The sequence below is a fragment of the Mobula hypostoma genome, chromosome 4 (assembly GCF_963921235.1).
Source record: "Mobula hypostoma chromosome 4, sMobHyp1.1, whole genome shotgun sequence".
In the NCBI taxonomy this organism is placed as follows: domain Eukaryota; kingdom Metazoa; phylum Chordata; class Chondrichthyes; order Myliobatiformes; family Myliobatidae; genus Mobula; species Mobula hypostoma.
In genome coordinates, this window is record NC_086100.1 from 83,711,743 (window position 1) to 83,737,232 (window position 25,490).

General features: G+C 42.5%; 1 protein-coding gene across 1 annotated transcript in view; it reads left to right on the forward strand.

Moving 5' to 3' along the window:
- The first annotated feature begins 6,412 nt into the window (after nucleotides 1-6,412).
- Nucleotides 6,413-25,490, forward strand: part of map6d1 (MAP6 domain containing 1) — a 38,084-nt gene continuing 19,006 nt past the window's right edge. The window contains exon 1 of the mRNA XM_063044972.1: nucleotides 6,413-7,172. Coding sequence (XP_062901042.1) covers nucleotides 6,619-7,172 — 554 coding nt within the window. The 5' untranslated portion in view covers nucleotides 6,413-6,618. The remainder of the gene's footprint in view (nucleotides 7,173-25,490) is intronic.

Below are 25,490 nucleotides of genomic sequence, written 5' to 3' on the forward strand. Positions count from 1 at the left end.
ATCAGTACTGAATTCATCTCCCTTTTTAATTTTACATGTTACACTTCAAACCATCTGCCTGTCGTTCCTCACAGTCTCACTAAACAATGCATCCACTTGTATACCAATTGCTACATCCTTAGCCCTATCACTCCGTTCTCATCCCCCTGCCAAATTAGTTTAAGCCCACCCCAACAACTCGAGCAAATTTGCCTGCAAGGATATTGGTCCCCCTTAGGTTCAGGTGCAATTCATCCTTTTTGTACAGGTCATACCTTCCCCAGAAGAGATCCCAGTGATCCAGAAATCTGAAACCCTGCCCCCGCACCACTTCCTCGGCCACTCATTCATCTGTACTATCATCCTATTGCTGTCCTAAACTAGCACATGGTACTGGGAGTAACCCATGGATTACTACCTTGGAGGTCCTTCTCTTCAGCCCCTCCCCTCTCTATACTCACTGTGCAGGACCTTGTTCCCCTGTCTGTCTATGACATTGATGCCAATGTGCACCACACCCTCTGGGAGCTCACCCTCCCTCATGAAAATCTTCTCCAGCCACTCTGGACCCTAGCACCTGGGAGGCAACAGACCATCCAGGTATCTCTTCTGCAGCCACAGAATTTCCTGTCCGTTCTCCTAACTACTGTATTGAGTCTCCTATCACTATCACTCTGCCTGAAGTTACCCTTCCCTGCTGAGCCTCAGAGATGGCCACAGTGCCACAGGCCTGGCTGCTGCTGCTGTGCCCGGATCAGTTAGTTCCCCCCACCCCCCACCAGCAGCAGAATCCAAAGGAGAATATTAGTTACAGAGGGAATGCCTGCAGGGGAACCCTGCACTGACTGCTTACTCCCCTAACTTCTCCTGGTGGTCACCCATCTACCATCCGAACCTGCACTCTGGCTGCGACCACTTCAGTAAAACTCTCACCTATGAGGTTTTCAGCATCCTGGACAATCCTGAGTGCATCCAGCTCCAGCTCCAGCTCCTTGACCTTGTCAGTCAGGAGGTGCAGTTCAATGCAGAACTGTCCTGCAAATGCAGTCATCAGGAAGACTATCAGGTACACTGAAATCCCACATCCCACAGCAGGTGCATTCTACTGCCTTAACTAGCATCCTGCCTACACTTGTAAAACCTCTAACTTCTCAAGCTTAAGTTCTAGCCTGCTCCTTTTCTTGCCCAAGCCTGTTGAACCAAAGCCTTGCTACTCTAACACTGACCACTCCTACAATGGCCACTCCGCTTACTTTTACTGGGTGTCCTACACAGAGAAGTCTGGAACTGTGACTGGATCCAGAGTACAAACCCTCTCTGCTCTGTTTGAATCTTGAACAGTACCTTGCAGGGACAGTCTCCTTCGCACCTGATGATATGTCAAATTAATTAATTTAATGATGCCTAATTAAACTATGGAGGTCTATATCTCTCCATTCTCTGCATATTTATATTCCTATCTAAGAGCCTCTTAAGTGCAGCTACCTTATCTGCCGCTACTCTGACAGCACATTCCAAGGATCTACCACACTCAGTAAGTATAAAAAACCTGTCCTACATATTGTATTCGAGCTTGCTCTTCTCACCTTAAAAGCGTGCCCCTTAGTATGCCTTCTAATTGGCATACCATCTGGGTCCATAAGCCCTTGTTATATCCAGTGCTTTTTAGCCATTTCTTGACATCACATGGAGCTATGGATGAAAGCACTTTTGGCTGCACTTGACTGCAAATACTTTAGCTTTCTCTTTAGCATTCACATACTGGGTTTCACTATCATCAAAAATGATAATTAATATATCCAGCCCTACTCACTAAATGCAGGATTTTGATTTGATTCATTGGCTGTGGGACTGTTTGGCTTTGCCTGTTTCCTGTTGTACTTGCCATTTAGCATGTATGTAGATCAGGACTCAATTGTATGCATGGCTGGGAGTGACCTGAATGTCTTCCTGTACATCTCATTAAACAGGTGTGGAACCCTACTTGATGGTAAAGCTGGAATGAGGATACACTCTGCTATGAAGTTACAGGTTGTCATGGTGTACACTGCTGATGATCAATCCACACTGCCAGTGAACTACCACAGGGGTCCCCAATCTTTTTCGCACTGCGGACCGGTTTCATATTGACAATATTCTTGCGGTCCGGCCGACCGGGGTTGGGGGGGGAGTGGTAGGGTTGCCAACGAACAAGAGTAGCAGTCAACAACAGGAATTCTGCAGATGCTGGAAATTCAAGCAACATACATCAAAGTTGCTGGTGAACGCAGCAGGCCAGGCAGCATCTATAGGAAGAGGCGCAGTCGACGTTTCAGGCCGAGACCCTTCGTCAGGACGTCCTGACGAAGGGTCTCGGCCTGAAACGTCGACTGCGCCTCTTCCTATAGATGCTGCCTGGCCTGCTGCGTTCACCAGCAACTAAGAGTAGCAGTCAAATACGTTGGGATTACCCCGAGAAAGACTACAACGACCATGAAGCTTTGAGTGGGCACCACTGCGCATGCGTGTACGTGCCGATTGTCTTCTACAAATCGGCTTTGGCGATTCTGTCCGGGAGGGGGTGTTAATCACGAACGCAATATAGGTGATAAGTGGCTAATACACTCAATTTTGTTTCTAAAAGGGTTTATCTAACGAATTTAATATTAAACACACAGCGCATATTTTCCTCGCATGATATAGCGATAAGTCAATTATTAGGGGAGCTTGAAGTAAGTGTTGAACGAACTTCCAGTAGAAGTGGTAGAGGCAGGTTCGATATTATTTAAAGAAAAATTGGATAGCTATATGGACAGGAAAGGAATGAAGGGTTATGGGCTGAGTGCAGGTCAGTGGGACTAGGTGAGAGTAGCGTTCGGCACGGACTAGAAGGGCAGAGATGGCCTGTTTCTGTGCTGTAATTGTTATATGGTTATATAAGTCAATAGCATAACATTTTAAGTAACGTTTGGATATTAAACACACAGCACATATTTTTCCTGCATGAACATATAAAATCATTGCAACACACCAATATCGCTGAATCAGTGGGAGCCCTGGGCTTGTTTCCCTGCAACAAGACAGTCCTATCGAGGGGTGATGAGAGACAGCGATACTCGAAGGGGGTTCCTTATGTCAAGTCTATTCCACAATTTAGTTTTCGTTGCATTCATTGCAGAGATATGTTGGAAATGGAAGCAACGTTTTCAGTGCTTTCGTGGCTATCTCAGAATATTCAGCCTTGACTTTGATCCAGAATGCCGGCAGAGATGTTATATCAAACATACTTTTCAGCCCGCCGTCATTTTCAAGCTCGAGGAGTTGATCTCCTTCCCGCGCTGACATGGATGACGCGTGCGTAATGACCTTGCGTGCATTCAAGCTCAACCGTGGACGTGACAGCGAATGAGGAAAGGTGCAGCTGACTCCTATCGCCAAATCATATCGTTTCCTCGCGGCCTGGTAGCGCATGCTTTGCGGCCCGGTGGTTGGGGACCGTTGAACTACCAGGTCTGCTTTGATTCTGTCCCATTGAACATGTCAGCACTACTAACACTGTGAAGGCAGAATTTAGTCTCCATGTCAGCCAACACTGCCTGGTTTGGTGCAGCATCCTCTCCCGAAATATGAAAACAGCGAACTGTCAGGACAGCAGAAAACGTCACTGGCTACAGTCTACAAGCACTACAGGACTTGCAAATATCCAGGACAAAGAAGTGGGTAGGATAAATCACTGCAGACACTACCCACACACGCCTTTACTAAAAGCTCCCTTTAGTAGCACTATAGGGCTACTAAAGCAAAAACTTCACGCTAGCTAAAAAGTTTCTTCCCCCAGGCAGTTAACCTGATCAACCATTCCAGTTTTCCCTCACACCCTCTATTATCTCAGTCACCACACTGCAAAAACTTTAAACCACTCTTTTGCAATGCTGTTAACATGCTGGCACTTAAGTATTTACGCACATTTGTTCCATATCCATACTTGTAAATTTATTTTATATAAACATTTATATTTGTCAAATATTGTTGTTTCTGATCCACGACGTACCAACATGCCACAGTAGATTCCTAATACATGTAAATGTCAAAGATGAATCAAGTTGACGTTTGACTGCATGGTGAATCACTTCTTATGAATGCCAGCAAAGATGGATCCGTCTGCCGCAGGTTGAAGGGAAGCACAAGATTCGTTCCCCACCTCCTCATGAAAAGGAGACAGTTGCTCGGATAGTGGCTGTGCCAGTAAGCCATGATAGACATTAAAATTTCTGCCTAGAATTTATCCAGTATTCTTGTTAGTTCCAATATTTCTTCCAATCATTATACAAAATGGAGGAGCTGAAGGAGAACACCAAGTTATAATCAGATGGAGGTTTCCCTTCACTCATTTGACCTGAACATTGTAGAAAACAACCAGGGCTATTTCTTCTTCACGCATGCCACTGTTTAGAGTAAAGGCTCTAGGAGAGGCTTCAATCACAAACAAGAGAAAATAAGCAGATGCTAGAAATCCAAGCAACACACACAAAATGCTGGCGGAACTCAGCAGGCCAGGCAGCATCTATGGAAGCATTTTGTGTGTGTTTCTGGGAGAGACTTTGCCATTTCCAAGTTGTATCAAGATAGACCATCAGAATTTTTTTCTTCTGTTTGATCAGCAGTAAGAATACATTTGCACATACATTTCTCTGTCTGTAAAACCCTAACAAGACCCCAACTCCCCTCTCTCTCCCCAAGAGATAGTCTATATATCCAATGAGAGAATCTGCAGATGCACACATCCCTTGTCAGCAATGGCTCCTTCCCCTACCACCCTTTCCAGAATCCCATGTAAGTGCTTCCTGAACAATCTCATCTTTCTTTGTACATTTCAGAGTACATCTGTTCCCAATTTATGCTCCCAAGTTCCTGCCTAATAGCATCATAGAGCCTCTTCCCCAATTAAATACTTCACCTTTCCATCTACTCCTGTCTCTCTCCCCAGGGCTAAAGGTCAGGTTAGTATCTCCAAGTTCCAACATGTTCACCCACCAAGTGATCTCACATCTGACCTAGTGCCAAATTCAGAATGGCCACTCCTCTAGTTATAGCACAACCTGTCTACATATTGCGTCAGAGATCCTTCACTGGATACTGGTACAGTTTATCTTTTTAAACCCAATGAATTTGGCAAAATTGGCACTCGCTTCTCATTGGCTATTTCATTTGCTTCAAAATACTGTCCAATGGTTCAGTATACATGAGCCAATTACCCGTTGTGTAATCAAACTCCTCAATCTTCCCGATGAAACCAGCCATTTCTGATTTTTTTTAATGATTATTTTCACCCGGTGCTCTTTACGAACCCATGATTCCTTCCTTTCTCATTATGAGCCCGTAAATTCCTCCGTATTTTACAGACTTGATGGTGTCTTCCCTACCGAAGAACACGTGCTTTTCGAACTAGACTGCGTGCTGTACTTTAACAGGTCGGTGGCTGTTTTAAAATACTTCGCCGCAATCATATGTTTTGTAACTTCAAAATATTAAACTAATTCAAATGAAGACAAGCGAATCCGAAACGAGGATACAACTTCGTCTTTAAGCAAAATGCGCACGGATCACGTGGTAGCGCGATGACGTATACAATGAACTTATTTTACGTAATCAATTATTTATACGTAGTAGACCGTTTCATCAATCAATGCGTACAAGGTTGCTCAAATATTATTGCAATGTCAAATACACAACAGCACATCTAACAAGTTCTACCTATCTAAACCTTTTGCACTGAGGAAATGCCAGGAAGATGGAGAAAATATAATTATCTTTGATACGTTTTCTGTACATATTTTTCTCAGGATCACTACATCAATATAAAGCTCAGGACTAATTGCTAACCCATAACTTCCCTTAAACCCAGTACTCAATATAGAGACATTAAAGACTCAACCCCATTGGTGCGCCTGGAGTCAAATGTCAACCAGACTTCCTCCCCTGAAGAATATCAGTGAAGCAGGTGTATGTTTTAATATATATAATAATTTGGTGGTTCTGTAGTCATCATTACTCATAACTAGAGATTTTTTCAAACACCAGATTACTAACTGAATTTAAATTTCACAGCAGCAGTTTCTACATCGTTAACGTCATGCCTCTGCCTATGCATTTACTAATTCAAAATACACGTGGATATTGAGTGCTTAATATACATTTCTGTTCTGTTTTTTTTGTGTGCTATCAGTTATAACCAGCAGCGAGTGATGAGGGGCTGCAAGGCAGTCGCACAGCAACCGAGCTCTAGAAAGTACGTAATTTTCAAAAAGGGGTTGCTCTCGGAGCAGAGTGCGAGCGCGCGTCTGACATTTACCCCGTGTGATGCTCTTCTGCTGCTGCTGCTGCCGTTGCCGTGGGAAGGGGGGGTCTAGGCGAAGAGGGACTGCGGACACGTGAACTGAATTTCCAATGCAGCAGCTCACCGACAGCGCTGGAGAGAGGGAGGGGAGCTGACATGCGCCGGTTCGCTAATCTCTCTGCTAAGATTGCGGATTTGGACGCGGCTATGGAGGAGCTAGCAGAGGAGGCTCTCGCAAGGTGAAGGGCGCATCGTACAGACAAGGCTCCGGGTCTGAAAGCCCTCTTTCTCTCTGCACTGCCTTCTCCTGGGCCGCTTGGGTCATGGCTTGGCCGTGCATCAGCAGGGTCTGCTGCCTGTCTCGCTTCTGGAGCCAGTTGGACAAGTCCGACCTCTCGGTACCGCTGACTGTCCAGAATTATTCTGAGGTCATAGAGCAAGAGGTGAGGTCGGTAACCCAGCAAGTCTCAACAGACTCAATCCTAAATAACAACGCGCCCCTGGCCCCCGAGCCGAGAACAGAGGCTTCGGTCCAGGAATCGGTCTCCAGGCACGACTTTAAGTCCTGGACGGTGCGCAAGGAAGCGAGCTGCAAACCCAGGCGGGAGTACCATCCGTCCGACGTTCCTTTCTCCAGCGACACCCAGTACAAACTGGACTTCAAGGCTTGGCCCATCCCTAAAAAGGAAAATTACCCCTGGGTAAAGGCGGGACAGGACCAGCTTTCCATGCCCAGCAGTTCCAGCGCGCACACGCTCCACCCTGGGCCAACTGCAGACCAGCAGAAAGGAGAGAGACCCCCAAATCCCAGGGAGCCCGTCCCAAGGCACACCCGGGAGGAGGCGATCAGACCCGCAGTAAAAACCACCTCCTACAGGTCAGTGGCAAGAGATGTGCCTCGTATTGGTCTCACTCCGGGCACTTCATTGTAATCATAAAAAACTGCATTGTCGTGAAGCTCAACCTCCCCACCACCCCCGAGTTCGCAGTTCTTTGGGTTTTGTTCCTTTATCAACGTTTTCACTTGTATATTTTAAACGATGCACTTAACAGGGCTTAATTATGAAACTTACTGACTTTGCAACTGAGTTATTATCAAAAATACCTAATATTGTCATGGTCATGATTTGAGTTGTTTGCATCTCGGTTATGCAAATATTACATAAATGTTATTAGGGGATCGTTTTCCCTTTTTAAGGCACATTTGTTTCTCTCGGAAAGAGAAAAGGGTTTGTATGTATATGTGCGAATGCGAGGGTGAGGATTATCGTTGAGAACTGGACGTTCACATTTTCTGCATACTCTCAGCAGCCCTCTCGCAGTGTTTATTGTCGGTATCGTTGCCGTATCATTGCTTTGTCCCGTTCGCTTCGAATGTAAATAAGTAACCTTAATATTTTATCCTTTGGAATTGGTAAATTTAAATTTAACATTGAGGGATTGGAACTTTAAATCAGTTTCAATTTATCAGTGGGTTTAAAAAAACTTCAGGTAAATGCTGCTTATTGTTACATGGGGTCTGCATGGCTGTTAGTAGCTATAATAGATTTGCATTCCTTCATTAGAATACATGGACAAGGGCAAGTGACATTGAAAAATTATGGCATTCGGGAGCAGTATTTAGTCATCTCCATATTAGAGATGCACAGTATAATGTCAATATTTTGCATTAGTTTATTGCTGTTTTTAAGCAGAACCTCAGAATAGTTTTGATTTTTTTTTAAAGAACTCACCAGAGAGGCACTGCTTTTCATTTCAGTATAAAGATAGCCGTTAGTGCAATTGGTCCAGACAAGTGAATCTCACTAGATACTTTCACACCAAGTTTAAATGTTCCATTGCTGCTACTCCACCAAATGACAGATAATATTCCTTTATTGAATTGTGATTTTTGAGTGAGAAGGCCCATTTACACTCCCATGTAATTATTATCCAAGCAATTTTTGGTCATATTTCAATTTAAGACAAGTCATAGCAGCACTGGAGTTACCTGCTTCAATCCCATTTGTTTAAGAGCGGTCAAAACATCCAAATACCTTTCACTCTGCTATGTTCTCTGTCGCTCTGCCTGTTTGGAATTCGTGCTTCTTACAACCTGACCCACAACATGCGCACTCTTGTGGTAAACGCAAATCTATTGCAGTTCACCGAGTGTTGCAGACAATACGAAGATAGATGGAGTGTTGAGTACTGCAGAAGGATTGGGTCCTATTGGGGGAATGGGCAAAGAAGTGGCAGTTGGAATATAGTGTAGGGAAGTGGATGGTCATGCACTTTGGTAGAAGAAATAAAGGCATAGAATATTTTCTAAATGGGGAGAAAATTCAGAAGTCAGAGACGCAAAGGGACTTGAGAATCCTTGTGCAGGATTCCCTAAAAGGTTAACTTGCAGGTTGAGTCGGTGGTAAGGAAGGCAAATGTAATGTGAGCATTCATTTCAAGAGGACTAGAATAGAAAAGCAAGGATGTGACCCATTGGTCAGATCATACTTGGAGTACTGTGAGCAGTTTGGGCCCCTTATCTATAAGAAATGATGTGCTAGCATTGGAGAAGATCCAGAGGAGATTCATGAGAATGACTGAGAATGAAAGGGTTAACGTATGAGTGTTTTTTTTTTGGCTCTGAGCTATGCTTGCTCGAGTTTGGAAGAATGGGGTGGATCTCTTTGAAACCTATCAAATATTGAAGGCCTAGATGGAGTGGATGTTTCCCATAGTGGGGGAATCCAGAACCAGAGGGCATAACCTCAGGATACAGAGACATCCCTTTAGAGGTGAGGAATTTCTTTCGCCAGAGGGTGGTGAATCTGTGGAATTCATTGCCAGAGATAGCTATGGAGGCCAAGTTATTGCGTGTATTTAAAGTGGAGGTTAATAGGTTCTTGATTGGTAAGGGCATCAAAGATTACAGAGAGAAGGCAAGCAAATGGGGTTGAGAGGGATAATAAATCAGCCATGATAAAATGGTGGAGCTGTCTCGATGGGCTGAATGGCCTAATTCTGCTCCTATGTCTTATAGTGTGAAGTTGTCTTTGAAATAATTTCAGAGATTCTGCAGGTTAAAAAATATTGCAATTTCTTAGTGGACTTTTTAATTAAAAACAATACTAATCAACTGTACATCGTAGTGTCCAAGGATTCATCCCCCTTCAGTAAAATGTCGCCTTGCCTTTGTGTAATGTTTCTCTCTTTGTAATAACAATTTGCTTTTGTATAACACTTGCATGTTGAGACCATCTCAAAGTGCATATGGGATCATAATAGGCACAGAAAAATAGGATATTGGGAAGGGTCAAAGTTTGATTGAGGAGGTGGGATTTTCATAAGAGTGGTTCGAAAAACAATTCCTAAATGTGAGCAAAAAGTGGCTGAAACACAGTTGGTCAATGCGGCCGGTGTAGGTATAAATGGAAGTTTGTAAGTCTGAGGGATGATGGGCTTGGGTTGGGAAAATTAAAAGGGAATTACAATATAAAGATTTATTTGTGTACATGGGAGACTGGAAGTCAATATACCTTGGTGAGGTCAAAAGTATGCTGCATTGTTGAGCCTCTGATATAAGTAACCAGCTTTTGGCTGAGCTGACAGAATAGGTTGGAGATGGGCCAGGGTGCATTGGGACAGTCACAACTGAAGGTCACAGAGAGGTGGACAGTGCTGAACAGCGGCACTGGGTTTGGCAGCTGCAGAGGGAAAAAATGTGCAATGGCTCAGAAGTGCAGTTGGTGACAGCCAGGACACCAGAACTGCAACCTTTCTGGTGGTTCCTAGTGACTGGCTAGTGAATGACATCCGTTATGTTGAAGTGGTGCTAATATTTCCGGAGTTTCACCGTGGAAAAAGTGGTTTCATCAAGGCAGAATATCTAGTAAGGGTGTTGAAGTTGAGCAAGATGGTGGAGAGAACTGGATGATGTCAGATGAAGCCTTGGTAGATCGCTGCGGTCCATTCTGTGCAACATTGCTCTGTTGCTGCAGTATAGCTGATGTGGAGGAAGCAGGGTGTTAGGAGTTTGTCATGCTATTGTTGGTTCTGCTGAAGCTGCAGTAATGCCATTCTGGTTGCTATGCTGTAGGAAGGATGTGATTAAGGTAGAAAGGGTGTAGAAAAGATTTGCAATGATGTTGAGTGGAATGGAGGGTTTGAGTTACAAAGAGAGATTGGTTAGGCTGGGACTGTTTTCCCTGGCGTGAAGGAATCTAAGGGGTGACCTTATTGAGAGTTAAAAAATTCAAAGGTCCAGATAGTTTGATAGTCAGATTTTTTTCCCCCTGGGTAGGGGATGCTATAATAGAGGGCATAAGGTTAGGTTTAAGGTGAGAGGGAAAATAGTTGATGGGAATCTGAGGGGTAATTTTTCCACACAGAAGGCGGTGGGTATGTGGAATGAGCTGGTGGGTACAACTACTTTGTTTAAAAGGCATTTAGACAGGTGGATGGAGAAAAAAGGTTTGGGGGAAATAGGGGCCAAAAGCAGGCAAATGGGATAAGTGTAGATAATAATTTTCTCTCACTCTCCTTTTTCTCCCTCTATCCCTCTGAATATACCTCTTGCCCATCCTCTGGGTCACCCCCCCCCCCCGTCTTTCTTCCCGGACCTCCTGTCCCATGATCCTCTCGTATCCCCTTTTGCCTATCACCTGTCCAGCTCTCGGCTCTATCCCTCCCCCTCCTGTCTTCTCCTATCATTTTGCATCTCCCCCTCCCCCTCCAGCTTTCAAATCCCTTACTCACTCTTCCTTCAGTTAGTCCTGACGAAGGGTCTCGGCCTGAAACGTCGACTGCGCCTCTTCCTATAGATGCTGCTTGGCCTGCTGCGTTCACCAGCAACTTTGATGTATGTTGCTTGAATTTCCAGCATCTGCAGAATTCCTGTTGTTTAAGTGTAGATAATAGGCAACTTGATCACAAGGATGGGTTGGATTGAGGAGCCTGTTTTCATGCTGTACGGTCAGGACTGATATTATAAATACTGAAAGTGCAAACTGAATGGTAATTGTGTGAAGTGCTAAAGAATATTAGAAATTCAAGAATAGCTGTGTGGGAGTATGATTGAATGATGAGTTGCCTCCAGTGTGGACCATTTGTGCAAAGATAATTGTATCTCATTTGATAAGAAGTCATGGTACTGTGCTGCACTCAGCTAATCCTGGCAATCAAAATTGAAAGCATTCAACATCTCTGAAGTATAAGTACAAGGGATTTTGCAGATGCTGGAAATCCAGGGCAACACACACAAAAAATGCTGGAGGAACTCAGCGGGTCAGGCAGCATCTATGGAGATGAATAAATAGTGAGTGTTTCAGGCCGGGACCCTTCATTGAGACTCAACAGTTGGCTTTTCGGGCCGAGACCCGTCATCAGGCTGTGCAAATCAACTGGATTGGAGTAGCTACTGGATTTTAGCATGTTGGTCAAAAGCTGAAAGAGGAAATGTTTAGCAGGAAAAGATTAATTAACATTGGAGGAATGATGGGTGCGATGATGTACCGTGCTATAAACCTGTAAGTAAGGTCGCTTGTGATGACTATGAAGTGTGGCATGAGGATGGTTTTGACAGGTTGGCTGTTATTTGCAACAGAGAAGCAGAGGGGAGAGTTACTTGAGGTTTTTAAAATTCTGAGGAGCATTGATTGAGTCAAAGGAAGATCCTCTTTCTCAGCAATGTGGAAAAAAAAACCTAGTGGCATTGATTCAAGTACTTTGCAGAAGGATTAAATGGGAAATGAAGGAAAAGGCACACCCAAAGGATGGTAGGGGTCAGTAACTGTCCTGAAACATTGCTGGAGGCAAATATGCAGATATATATTTATCCACAGACTAAATATAGGAAGGTGGCGTTTTCGACTTGAACAGGCTTGAGCCAAATGGCTGCTTGCTGTGTCATCTACTTTCTGTGATTTTTTTTTGATGAACTGGGAACTGTCAATGGAAATAGGCCCTTGGACATTGTGCTTGCCTGAAACCCCTGGGTAATGAATCAGTTAAGATAATTCTGAGACTTGCCCTAAATGCAAATGAGTGTACAGGCAACCATTTCTTGTTTCTATTGTCTTTTGTTTATTTGCTCCTCTTTCACTCTTTGTTATGTCTCTGCCCGAGCATCTTTATTTTTAGTTTAATCTATTTCCTCCTCTTTCTTTCTCTGTTTCAGACAGACACACAGACACACACGTACGTTTGTAAAATGAGTGTGTGGTACATTGAAGACAAAATATATTGTGTTTGTAAATGTTAAAGAAGAATTTGATTTCTTGCTTTGTTTCCATTGTTTCTGGAGGGAATATCATTCAATTCCTAGCTGCCAAATACATTATTTACATTTTAACATTAAAAGTTTTTGTAATTTAAATTGACCACTGATCAGAGACTATACCTCATTGCATGATTGATAATTCCTGTTCCTAAAACTGTTTATTCATGACAAAATCTACTACACTTTCCATATCCAAAGAGAACAGAGACCTGCAGACTGAACGATACCTAAAGATGTGACAGTTTTACCTACAATTCAAACAATTATAAAATTCGAATAGGGTGAAAAACAGGCAACATAACTAGCAAGTGCCATAGAAATCTGTGCTGCGGCTTCAATAGTTTCAATTTCTAGCAAGGACTTGGTTTGCTAGAGCTGTTGGGGAGGTTTTAAACTAATCTGGCGAGGAGATAAGAGTTGGAGTAATAGTGCTGCGGTTGGGAAAGTCAGGTTGGTGCTGGATCCCAAGAGGGGGAACTTGTACAATGCCTATGTGATGGCTTCTTAGAGCAGTTCGTGGTTGAGCCTTCTAGAGGATCAGCTATTCTGGATCGGGAGTTGTGTAATGAACTGGAATTAATCAGAGAGCTAACGAAAAAGGAACCCTTAGGAGGCGGTGTTCATAATATGAAAGAATTCATCCTTCAATTTGAGAAGAAGATGTTAAAGTCAGTTGTATTAGTATTACAGTGGAGTAAAGGGAATTACAGAGGCATCAGAGAGGAACTGGCCAAAATTGATTGGAGGGGACACTAGCAGGGATGACAGCAGAGCTGCAATGGCTGGAGTTTCTGGGAGCAATTTGGAAGGCACAGGATAGATGCATCCCAAAGAAGTACAGTAGTACTATTTTAAAGGCAGGTTAATGCAACTGTGGCTGACAAAAGAAGTCAAAGCCAACATAAAAGCCAAAGAGACAGCAATATAATAGAATAAAAATTAGTGAGAAGTTAGAGGATTGGGAAGCTTTTAAAAACCAACAGAAGGCAACTAAAAAAAGCCATAAACAAGGAAGCGATGGAATACGAAGGTAAGCAGCCAATAATATTAAAGAGGATACCAAAAGTTTCATCAGATATATAAAGTGCAAAAGAGGTGAGAGTAGGTATCAGACCGCTGGAAAATGATGCTGTATTCACAGTAATAGTTACAAGGAAATGGCGGACAAACTGGTTAAGTATTTTGCATCAGTCTTCACCGTGGAAGACACTAGGTGTATGCCAGCAGTTTCTGAATGTTGGGGCAGAAGTAAGTGTATTTGCCATTACTAGGAAGAAGGTGCTTGGGAAACTGAAAGGTCTGAAGGTAGATAAATCACTTGGACCAGATGGTATAGGAAGAGGTGGCTGAAGAGATTGTGGAAACATTAGTAATGATCGTTCAAGAATCAGTAGATTTTGGCAGGGTTCCAGAGGACTAGAAAATTGCAAAAGAAGGGAGAGAGGCAGAAGAAAGGAAATTACAGGCCAGTTCGTCTGCCGTCAGTGGTTGGGAAGATGTTGGAGTCAATTGTTAAGGATGTGGTTTCAGGATTTTTAGAGGCATATGATAAAATAGGCTGAAATCAGCATGGTTTCCTTAAGGAAAAATTTTGCCTGACAAATCTGTTGGAATTCTTTGAAGAAATAGCAAGCAGGATAGACAAAGGAGAATTGCTGGATGCTGTGTACTTGGATTTTCAGAAGCCTTTTGACAAGGTGCTAACAAGTATTGAGCCCGTGATATTACAGGAAAGCTGCTAATGTGCATAGAACATTACCTGATTTTCAGGAGGCAACGAGTGGGAATAAACGGAGTCTTTTCTGGTTGGCTGCCAGTGACTAGTGGTGTTCCACAGCGGTCTCTGTTGGAACCGATTCTTTCTTGTGTTATATGTCAATGATTTGGATGATGGAATTGATGACTCTGTGGCCAAGTTTGCAGATGATATGAAAATAGGTAGAGGTGCAGATAGTGTTGAGGAAGTAGAGAGGTTCCAGAAGGGCTTAAACAGATTAAGAAGTGGCAGCTAGAATTCAGAGCGGGGAAGTGTATGGTCATGCACTTTGATAGAAGAAATAAAAGCAGAGACTATTTTCTAAATGGAGAGAAAGTTCAAAAACCTGAGGTGTAAAGGGACTTGGGGAGTCCTCATGCAGGATTCTCTAAATGCTAATTTGCAGATGGAGTTGGTGATGGGGAAGGTACATGCAATGTTATCATGCAATTTGAGACAACTGGAATATAAAAGCAAGAATGTAATACTGAAGCTTTTTAAGGCACTGGTGAGACCTCGCTTAGAGTACTGTGAGCAGTTCTGGGTCTCTTATCTAAGAAAGGATCTGCTGACATTGAAGAAAATTCCAAGGAGGTTCACAATAATTCTGGGATTGAAAGGCTCATCAGAGGAGTGTTTGGCTCTGGGCCTGTAGTCAATGGAATTCAGAATTCAACTCATTGAAACCTATTGAATGTTGAAAGGCCTCAATAGACTAAATGTGGAGAGGATGTTTCCTCTGTTGGGGGGAGTCTAAGACCAGGGCACACAGCTTCAATAGAGAGATCTCCATTTAGAATGGAGATGAGGAATTTATTTAGCCAGAGAGTGGTGAATCTGTGAAATTCATTGTGAAAGGCCTGTAGATACCAAGTCATTGGGTATACTTAAGGCAGATGTTGATGGATTTTTGATGTCAGGGCATGAAGGGATACCAGGAGAAGGCAGGAAACTGGGGAAAACGGATCAGCCATGATGAAATGGTGGAGATGAAATACAGGTAAGGCATGTTATTATGAAGATCAATGTAATATTGAACCCTTATTGTAAGGGGTAAGTAGAAAAATTTGATACAACTTTATATGTATTCGTGAGATTGCATCAGTAGTAATACATGTAGTTTTGGTCTCCATATTTAAATAAGGATATAATTACCTTGAAAACTACATTAGTTTAATTCTAGGGATGACAAAATTGTATGAAGATTGGATGGGTCTACATTCATTGGCGTAAAGAGGAATTTGAAGTGATGTTCCTGAAACAAAAATCCAGAGGGTTGCTCAGATGCTAAGGTGGTTTGCTGCAGGCAGCTTTAAGAACACTGGCTCAGAGTAAGGAGTTGCCCATTCCAGATGAAGACAAAATTTTTTTTTGAGTGTTGCAAATCGTAGTAATTTGCTACTCCAGAGATATTGAGATAGTTATTCGTTACCTTCAAGATAGAGACTAGCAGAAAGGAATCAAGTAGAACGTGTTTACTTTAAAAGTGGTGTTGAGGACAAGTTTGCACTAAACATAATCCTCGCTGTGGAAGGAGCGATATCTGTCTCTCCCTTGTTAGTGTGAGAGACGTTGAAATGTTGGAGTGAAGGGTTAGTTTTTGTTGTTCTATATACCCTGGTGTTTCTTCGGGGGCTTTTCTATTGCTTGCATGCTGGGTGGTGGGAATGCTGATGCTAGAATAAGTAGTGGTGGGGGGGGGGAGGTTAATGCTGCTTGCTGGTGTGGGGGGGGTAGGGGGCTTTGGTATTCTTGCATTTTTCTGTCGTTCATTTTTTGGGGTTTTCCTTCTGTTTTGAGGATGTCTGTGGAGAGTGAGAATTTAAGGTTGTATGTTGTATACATTCTCTGATATTAAATGGACCCATTGAATAGCACAGCAGGCTGCAGGAGCTGATTGGCCATCTACTGTTTACTGCGTTCTTAACGAATGAAGACGTGACACTTCCTGCCAAATGGGTTACAGTAAAATGAGGATTTTGACAAGGAGAATGACTTAATATTTTAGTAATATTTGAGTAATGTGAATATTTGATTAAGCAATTCATTTAGATAATGCACTGTGGGTTGTATGTGAAAGTACATAAATGGCATACGTCATTGCGTAGCCGTGTCATACGTGCATGCCTCACTTAAAGTGAAAAAGAAATTAACGTGTTATTCCTGGCTCCGTATTTTTGCTTTCAACAAGTTTAATGTTTTGGAGCTATAAAACATATCAGTAGTGACAAGGAAGTTTGAAACAAACCTGAGACGACTACCTACCTGTTGAAGCGCAGCAAGAGGTTCCATTTTTTTTTTAAAAGCGCCGCAAGATGATCAAGGTTTTTGCTTTCGATTAGTTTAATGTCTTGAAGTTGCAGACCATAACAGGGATTCAGAATATGAGGGGAAAAGTGTGTTTGACTTGGCCTGTCTCAGCCCTGACCCTATGCCATCTCAGCTATGTTATGTTGGGGTTAGTTCAAAGTAAGTTTCTTATCAAAGTACCTATATGTCACCAAATACTACCCTAAGATTAATTTTCTTGCAGGTATTCACAGTAGAACTAAGAAATGCAATAGAATCAATGAAAAACTTGCAAAGACTGACAATCAGTGTACAAAAGAAGACACTGTGCAAATATAAAATAAACAATTATTAAGTAAATAAATAATACATCAAGTTGTGGAGTCCTTGATGGTGAGCCCATAGATTGTGGAATCAGTTCATTGTTGAGGTGAGTGAAGTTATCCACATTTTGTTCAGGAGCCTGATGGTTGAGGGGTAATAACTGTTCCTGAACCTAGTGGATTAGGTCCTAATTCTCCTGTATCTCCTTCCCAACAGTAGCAAGAAGAGAGCGTGGCCTGAGTGGTGGGGGTCCTTTTTTGTGATAGCGCTGCTTGTAGGTGTGCTCAGTGGTGGGGATGGCGTTGACTGCAGTTGGATTGGGCTGTATCTACCACTTTATTTTTTAAGCTTTTCTGTTCTTGGGCAGTGGTATTTCCATATTGGGCTGTGACCTAACCATTTAGGAAACTCCATTGTACATCAATAGAAGTTTGTCAAGGTTTTAGATGACATGCTGAATCTGTGCAAATGTCTAAGAAAGTGGAGGCATTTTCATGCCTTTGTTTTGAAATGGCACTGATGTGCTTGTCCCAGGATGGGCTCTCTGATATGATAAAGCCAAAGAAATTAGGGTTGTTGACTATCTACGCCTCCAATCCCCTAATGAGGGCTGGCTGGTGGACCCTTGTTTCTTCTTCTTGTCAATAATCAGCTGTTTGGTTTTGCTGCCATTGAGCAAGAGTTTGTTGTTGGTGTGGCACCATTCACCCAGGTTTTCAGCTCCGTTCAATATGCCAATTCATCGCCACCTTTGATCTTGCCAACAACAGTGGTGTCATCCGCAGTCTTAAATATTGCATTAGAGCTGTACTTAGCCACACGATCATAAGTACAAAACAAGTTGCAGCAAGATCCCCAAAGCACAGCAGCGTACGCAGACGGAGGCTAGCTGTGTGACCTGCACCCCTGACCTTTGCCTACTCTGGCTGTCTGACAGCTTGTGCTGCTGAGGGCCTTTCTCATCTTCCCTTAAATGTCTCTGTCAAGTCAAGTTTATTGTCATTTAACTATATACATGTACATAACACATAAAGCCATATAATGTTTATAGAAATGAAACAATGTTTCTCTGAACCAGGCTGTAAAGCACAGTAGTACACATAACACACAATAACTTAAGGCAAGGATAAAATCGCATATCAATAACAAACTAAAGTGCATAAATTAAATATTGTAAGGTACAGAACAGATTAACTAGTGACACTGTGAAGGGGATGCAGCAGGGAGTTCAGAAGTCTAATGGCCTGAGGGAAGAAACTGTTTCCCATCCTGACCATTCTTGTGTTTATGCATCGGAGTCTCCTGCCTGATGGTAGAATGTCAGAGGATGCTGGATGGATGGGTGGGATCCTTAGTAATACTAAGGGCCTTGGGTACGCAGCACTCCTGATAAATGTCCCTGATAGATGGAAGGGGGAAGCCATTTATTGTCTCGGCTGTTCTCACAGCTTCCAGTCCAGTGCTCTGGTACTCCCCACCAGATGGAGATGCAGCTTGTCAGGATGCTCTCGATGCAGTTGAGATGGGAGTGGGCCATGCTTGTCTCAATCTCCTTAGGAAGTGGAGGCACTGCTGTGCCTTCTTGTTCATGGAGGTGATATTAAGGGACCAGGTGAGGTCATCTAGGACGTGAATTCCCAGGATCTTAGTGCACTTAACTCTCTATGGAGAAGCTATGTATTCGCAGAGGGGGATGGTGTGTCTGCACCTTCCTGATAAAAGGCATTTAAAAATAAAAGTTGAACATATGAACCTACATATGAATTAGGAAGTGTGCACTACTGGACCACTCATCTACACCTCCATTTAGTAAAATGACAGTTGATCTAATTTATAACCACAGCTCCACATTCCTCAGTACCTACAGTGACCTCCTTAAACCTCCACCTTAAAGAAATTCAAAGATGCTGCTTTTGCTGTCCTTAAATTTAAAAAAAAATTTCTTCTCGCTGACCTCTTTTGTCCTTCTATACTGAGGGGTGAGGTATGGTGTATCCTGCCCCTCTTCAGGATAATCCTGAACTGCCCCAACACTTGATGGGAGTTCAGGACTGTAGCAGATTAAATGAACCAGGGCAATCGTGAATTCCATATTTGCAGCATGCGAGGCTGGAACACAGGAAACGTAGACTGGCAGGTCCCCACAGAACTGTCCACAGGCAATTAGCATAATCTAGCCCGATGAGGAAGAAATCATAATTCCCAAATTCATCTTCCAATCTGAATGAGAAGAGATGAATTAATTGTGATAATATACAGGCCAGGCCTGTCCTGTGTGCTGGCCCATGGATACCAGTAGTGAAACAGGTGGTGAGAGTAGAGGGAGCAGGACAGTGTGTTATCAGCATTGCCAACCGTTAATCAATAATGGATAAACTGCAGTGATAAAGCATGCTTGTGCAAGGTGTGATGCTTGGATTTGTGTAGAGGCCGTAGACCAGATTATTTCTGTGAAGCTGCGTTGCACAGTGGAATCCTGACAAGGCTATGGTAGCATAATGGTTATTTTACTGGACAAGTAAATCCAGAGGACCCACTAATCTAGTGATAAGAGTTTAAACTCAGTCATGCCAACTGGCGAATTTATTACAAATTTAAATTCTGTTCATTAAATAAAATGCTGGGATCAGTAGTGGTGACCATGAAAGCACCAGATTTTCATCGAAACCATCTGGTTCACAAATGCTCTTTAAGGAACCAAGTCACTGAGTTATATCAAATCACAATTTAGAAACAGCAATAAAATGCCATTAAGAATTGACCCACGTACTGGACATAAGGGCCCAGTGAGGCCAGTAAACCCTTGCTGCTGTTTCACACCTAATTCCCTTTTGCAGATGATGAATTGATGACTCCCCAAGTTGAATACAATTCGGTAGAGGTGTCAGAGATAAAGACACTGAATATTTTCTGCGGAGAGGAGTATGGCAGTCACCAAAGTGACTTGGTAATATCACCAGAGATTTGGCTGAAGGGCTTAGCAGTCTGCGTCTGAATGAAGCTGAAAGTATTGGTTTCAGGGGAAAAGCTTAACTTTGTCCTTGAATGCACCTGCCACAGAACCATTATTCCAGACAGGAGTGTGGTCCTTGTAGGGGATTAACTTCCACCTTTATACTGAGGACATTATCGGCTGTTTTGTATAAAGTGCTAATCGTGCCAAACACAGTAGATTTGGAGCAGGAATAATCTTTGCTGTACTGTTGCATTAAAGTCATTGTGTTCAATGGACCAGGCAGAAGAGCTCATCAAACACAGTATCAGTTGCATCTGCTGATAAGCCACTGACTTAGGGTTGCTTGTGATAGACGGCAGTCAGTAATGCCCTAAATGTGTGGCTCTGTCATTGCAGTTGCGATGTGTCGGATTGTGGAATGTTGTGAATAATTAAATGAATAACAGGGAAGAAACTCTGTAAACTGCACACCCTCTCATCACTGACAATTCATCAGTTAGTGAGAGTCAATGCCAAAGCTTAAGCATTTACAATTTTCAACCAGAAGTCATGAAAATACGGGAAATATTCAGGCAGCCAAGTAGGTTCTGTGGAAAAAGAAGCAGATTTAACTCTTTCTGCGGATGTTGCCTGATCTGAGCATTTGCAGCTGCTCAGGCCTTTAGCTCAGAGGAGCTTAGGCCATTGACGGTTTCCCATCACCGACATCTAAAGTCAATGGGTTGGTTGGAGTTCATCAATGTTTCTGTAATCCAAGGTACAGTATCCATTCTGTAATCCATTGGACAGGAGGCTGGCCTGCACAGTTTCACCAGAGCCCTATTTCTACCCCTCACGAGGGGCAGTGGGCTAGACTTTGAGAGGCAGCATTTTGGTTCTATATCAGTTTTCCAGCATCTGGTGTTCTTTTTGATTTTCATTTAGAGATGAGTATACATGTTAGTTCTCTTCCCAAGATCTCTGCATCTTATTTTGTACTACTAATTTTGTAATTTATAGTAATTTGTCTTGCACTGTACCACTGCTGCGGTACAAATTTCATGTCATGCGTAAGTCAGCGTAATAAACCTGATTCTGATAGAAGCCAGTCTTTTGTCAGTTCAATTCATTGCATATAATGTCAAAAAATGGCTGTATGTACAACATACATCTGAAGCGAAAACTGCGAGGTGATTCATTTTGGAAGTTCGAACTTGAAGCCAGAATACAGAATTAATGGCAAAATTCTTAGCAGTGTGGAGGATCAGAGGGATCTTGGGGTCCACATCCACAGATCCCTCAAAGTTGTCACGCAGGTTCATAGGGTTGATAAGAAAATGTATGGTGTGTTGGCCTTCAGTAGCTGGGGGATTGATTTCAAGAGCCATGAGGTAATTTTATAGCTTTATAAAACCTTGGTTAGACTACACTTAGAATATTGTGTTCAGGTTTGGTTGCCTCATAGGATGTGGAAGCTTAAGAAGGGGTGGAGAGGACATCTACCAGGATGCTGACTAGACTACAGGGCATGTCTTATGAAAATTGAGGGATCTATGGCTTTTCTCTGGAGCGAAGGAGAATGAGAGGTAATTTGATAGAGGTATATAAGATGATGAGGCAGAGATAGAATGGATAGCCAGAGACTTTTCCCCAGGACAGAAATGGTTACTTCAAGGGTGCATATTTTTAAGGTGATTGGAGGAAAGTACAGGGAGGATTTTAGAGGTAAGTTCTTTCACAGTGAGTGGAGCACCGTGCCGGGGGTAGTTGTGGAGGCAGATAGATACACTTGGAGCACTTAAACTCTTGGACACGTGGAGGATAGAAAAATAGAGGGCTCTGTAGGAGGGAGGGATGAGATTGATCTTGGAATAGGTTAAGATGGCAGTACAACATCATGGACCCAATGGCCTGTATGTTCTAGAACCATAGGAATTTGCATCCAGCCTGTTCTTACTATTTTCTTTTGCTGTAGAAAATCTGTACCTCCAGCCAAGATGCTTCAGTACAGCAACAATACTGGCATATGGAAATTGTCGAGGTGTGTCCTGTCCATAAAAAGGACAAATGCAATCTGATTACTTAATACCGCCTCAGTTTTCCATTATTAGCAAAGTGATAAAATTTGTCATGGACAGTGCTGTTTGGCAATCATGCTTGTTCCACCAGGAACATTTTGTATCTGGTCTGATTAGTCCTGATAGACCAGGTATGAAGTCTACAAAAAGAATTCCACAGCTGAGATGAGAGTGGCTACCCTTAACGTCAGTGCAGAACTTAGTTGTGTTTGGCATCCAGTATCTTGTATGGTGTCCTTGAGGTCTAAAACATAAAACAGTAGCTTATTTCAGGTGCTGTTTCAAGGACCTTTTGTACAAATAATGACCAAGGCGTCATTTGCTCTAGTGAAGTCTGGAGAAAGCTTAGGAAATTCAATAATTTTTCATTTATACAAAATTCTATAATTTCTGTGTGAATTTGTGCAATGTAAGCATCCACACAATGTAGATGGATTATTTTGGAAATGAAGTAAATCAGGGTTGTGGTATTAGAAAAAAATGGCACTGAGGAAAATGATATCAGGATAACTGAGCACCAGAGCAGATATTAAGAGTCAAGTGGCTACTCCTGCACTTTTCTTTGTGTTTCTATGGTATAATTTTTTGATCTCTCAAGCTTTATCATCATCATCATCATAGACAAAATGGTAGAATACTTGCTATAATACAAAGAAATGATGCATGTTAAAGGACTTTGAGACCAATTCACACCATCAACAGTTAACTTGCAGAGTGGTCAAGCATTCATAAATTCCATGTTGGAGACTATCTATTGTGTATAGGAGTGTCATTAATATAGTTGGAAAAGGAAGAAAGAGAAATGAAAAACACTTGAGTCCAAGTTTGTGGGGTGGGGGGGCAGAGAGAGAAATTAGAAACTACGCTTATTGGGCAGGCACGGTAGTGTAGTGGTTAGCAGAATGCTTTGCAGTACCAGTGACACGGGTTCAATTCCCGCTACTGCCTGTAAGGAGTGAGTACGTTCTCCCCGTGACCACGTGGGTTTCCTCCCACGTTCCAAAGATGTACCAGTTGGTATGTTAATTGGTCATTGTAAATTGTCATATGATTAGGCTAGGTTTAAATTGGGGGGGGGGCTGCTGGGTGGAACGGCACAAAAAGCCAGCTCCGCGCTGTATGGCAATAAATAATTTTTTTAAAATCTTGATAAAATGGTAAATTAAAATGGCGTTTAGGATAACTTCAGGAGCACTATCAAGATAGCTTGTAAGCTTTTGCACAGTGACTTGTCAAGATGCGGAGTAAAAATGTTCTATACCCCTGCCAACTTAGCAGGATTCAGCAGTGCTAGATGAATGAAGGAAGACCGTGAGCAGTGAACGTCGTCAGAAAGCTCTTGCCCAGTCTCTCTCATTGAGATCCTGATCACTCTCATACTGTCTCATGTAGGCAAGTTGAATTACCAATAGAAAGTGCCCCAGGGATCACTTAAATTTATAGAGATGAAAGTAGATAAAACCAGATTATTCCATGCATTTGTGAGAATGAAATAGTTAATGGTCAGTCATTTTCGGTTTCTATTTCAGATTTCCAGCACTTGCTGATTATTACTTTTTAAATTTAATTTGGTGAATGGGTATACACATGTTGGTTCTTTTCACTAAATCCGTTGATCATACATACTGTAGAAGCCCAGACTTCATTAACTTTGTTATGCTGCATATAATGTCAAAAAATGGCTCGAGTGTGTTAGAGACATCAAAAACAGTAGGAACTTGCACCTAGGCTGTTGTGCTGAAAAATTTTGCTTAAGTCGGTTAGAAGTGTCTGAAAGCAAATTTAGAACTAAACTGACGGAAAATTGGCTTTGTAGAAGGACAATTCATGGTGTGAAGTAGGTATCCAGAGTGTGTCAGGCAGGTCAAAGACCCAAAATCTCCAAAGATCAGTTGCATTGAGAGATTCATGTCTGTGTGGATAGGCATAGCTCAAGTGCCATCTATAAACTCACCAATGGCACTACTGTTGGAAGAACCTCATGGCGATGAGGTGTACAGGAGTGGGATGGATCAGTTGGTTGAGTGGTCTTGCAACAACCTGTCATTCAATGTCAGCAAGACCAAGGAATTGATTGTAGACGTCAGGAAGGGGAAGTTGGGAAAGTATACACCAGTCCCCCCTCCCTGGTTTGGAGGCTGCAATGTGCAAGATCACAAGAATCTGCAGAGGGCTGTCAACTCAGCCAGCTCATCACGGGCACAATCCTCCCTGCCTATGAGGATATCTTAGAGAGGCAGTTTCTCAAAAAGGCGGCTTCCATCATTAAGGTCCCAGTAGAATATGTGTTCTCATTACTACCATCGGGGAGGAGGTACAGGAGCCTGAAGACCCACACTCAACATTTTAGAAACATCTTCCCCTCTGCCATCTGATTTCTGAATGGTGCAAGAACACTACCTTGTTATTCCTCTTGTGGCATGTTTGTAGTAACTTTTGTATTGTGTACTGTGTTGCTACTGCAAAACAAATTTCATGACATGATAAACCTAATTTTCATTAACTTGTGGAGCAGATGTTTTCCTTTAGCCTGTTTAAACCTGAAATATAGGCAGTTTTAAAATGGATAAGAGTAGAAACATTAATGTAACAGACACAACTTTACACTGATAAAGAAGTTACCTCTGGGAATGGGCAATAATCTCAAGAAAATATGCTGATCAGAGTCATATAACCACCAACAGAAATGTATCTTGCAGCTTGGCATCTAATTTTAACAAACAACTTTTAATCTCAGAAACTATAACTTATAAAATACAACAGTGAATATAACTTGTATCAACTTCAGTTGCATGGTAAACTAGACTTTATCTCAATTTTCATTAGGAGCAAGATGTTCAAGGTGTTGAAACTTGAATGGTCAAAATTTAGCACAAACACAAATTATTACGGATACTCGCGCAAATTTCCATTGGAGTTGTTGAGTGGTAGAATCTGGGATAGTTTGATGGCAAAGGGGGGGAAACTGGTGTAGAATTAATGTAAATGGTTGCTTGACAGTCAATGTAGACCTGGTGGGCCAGAGAACCTGTTTCTGTACTGAATAACTATTTGACATAGTCAGATGAGGAAAGAAAACTAGTTACTTCGCAGGTTGATGAATTTTCATCGGAGTAAGGACTTGGGCAATTGTTCAAGAGGCCAGAATTGAAAGGAGCTCATATTGGATTGTGGAGGCTGGAGGTGAGAGCTGGGGTTTGGTGACAGTGTCATTATAGTGGTGGGGAGAGGCAAGACATGGGAGAATTTGAAACGTGAAGGGTTTTAACATAAAGGCTTTTCTGTACTGGGAGCAAGGATGGGTGATGGTTGACTGGGATTTAGGCAACAATTTTTGAGTTTGCTTTTACAGAGGTTGGAAGAGTCTTACAGGAGAGCACTGGAATTGATGACAAAAACATTGAGGGATTTTGACACAAGCTAAAGGAATAGGTGAACTTTATTGTAGATGTAGGTAGTAACAGTAAAAGCAAGATCGAAAATAGGGCTGCGCATAAGCAGCCTGTGAAACCCACATCCTTTTGAATATGTGAAATAGAACCATAAGAGGGTTGTGA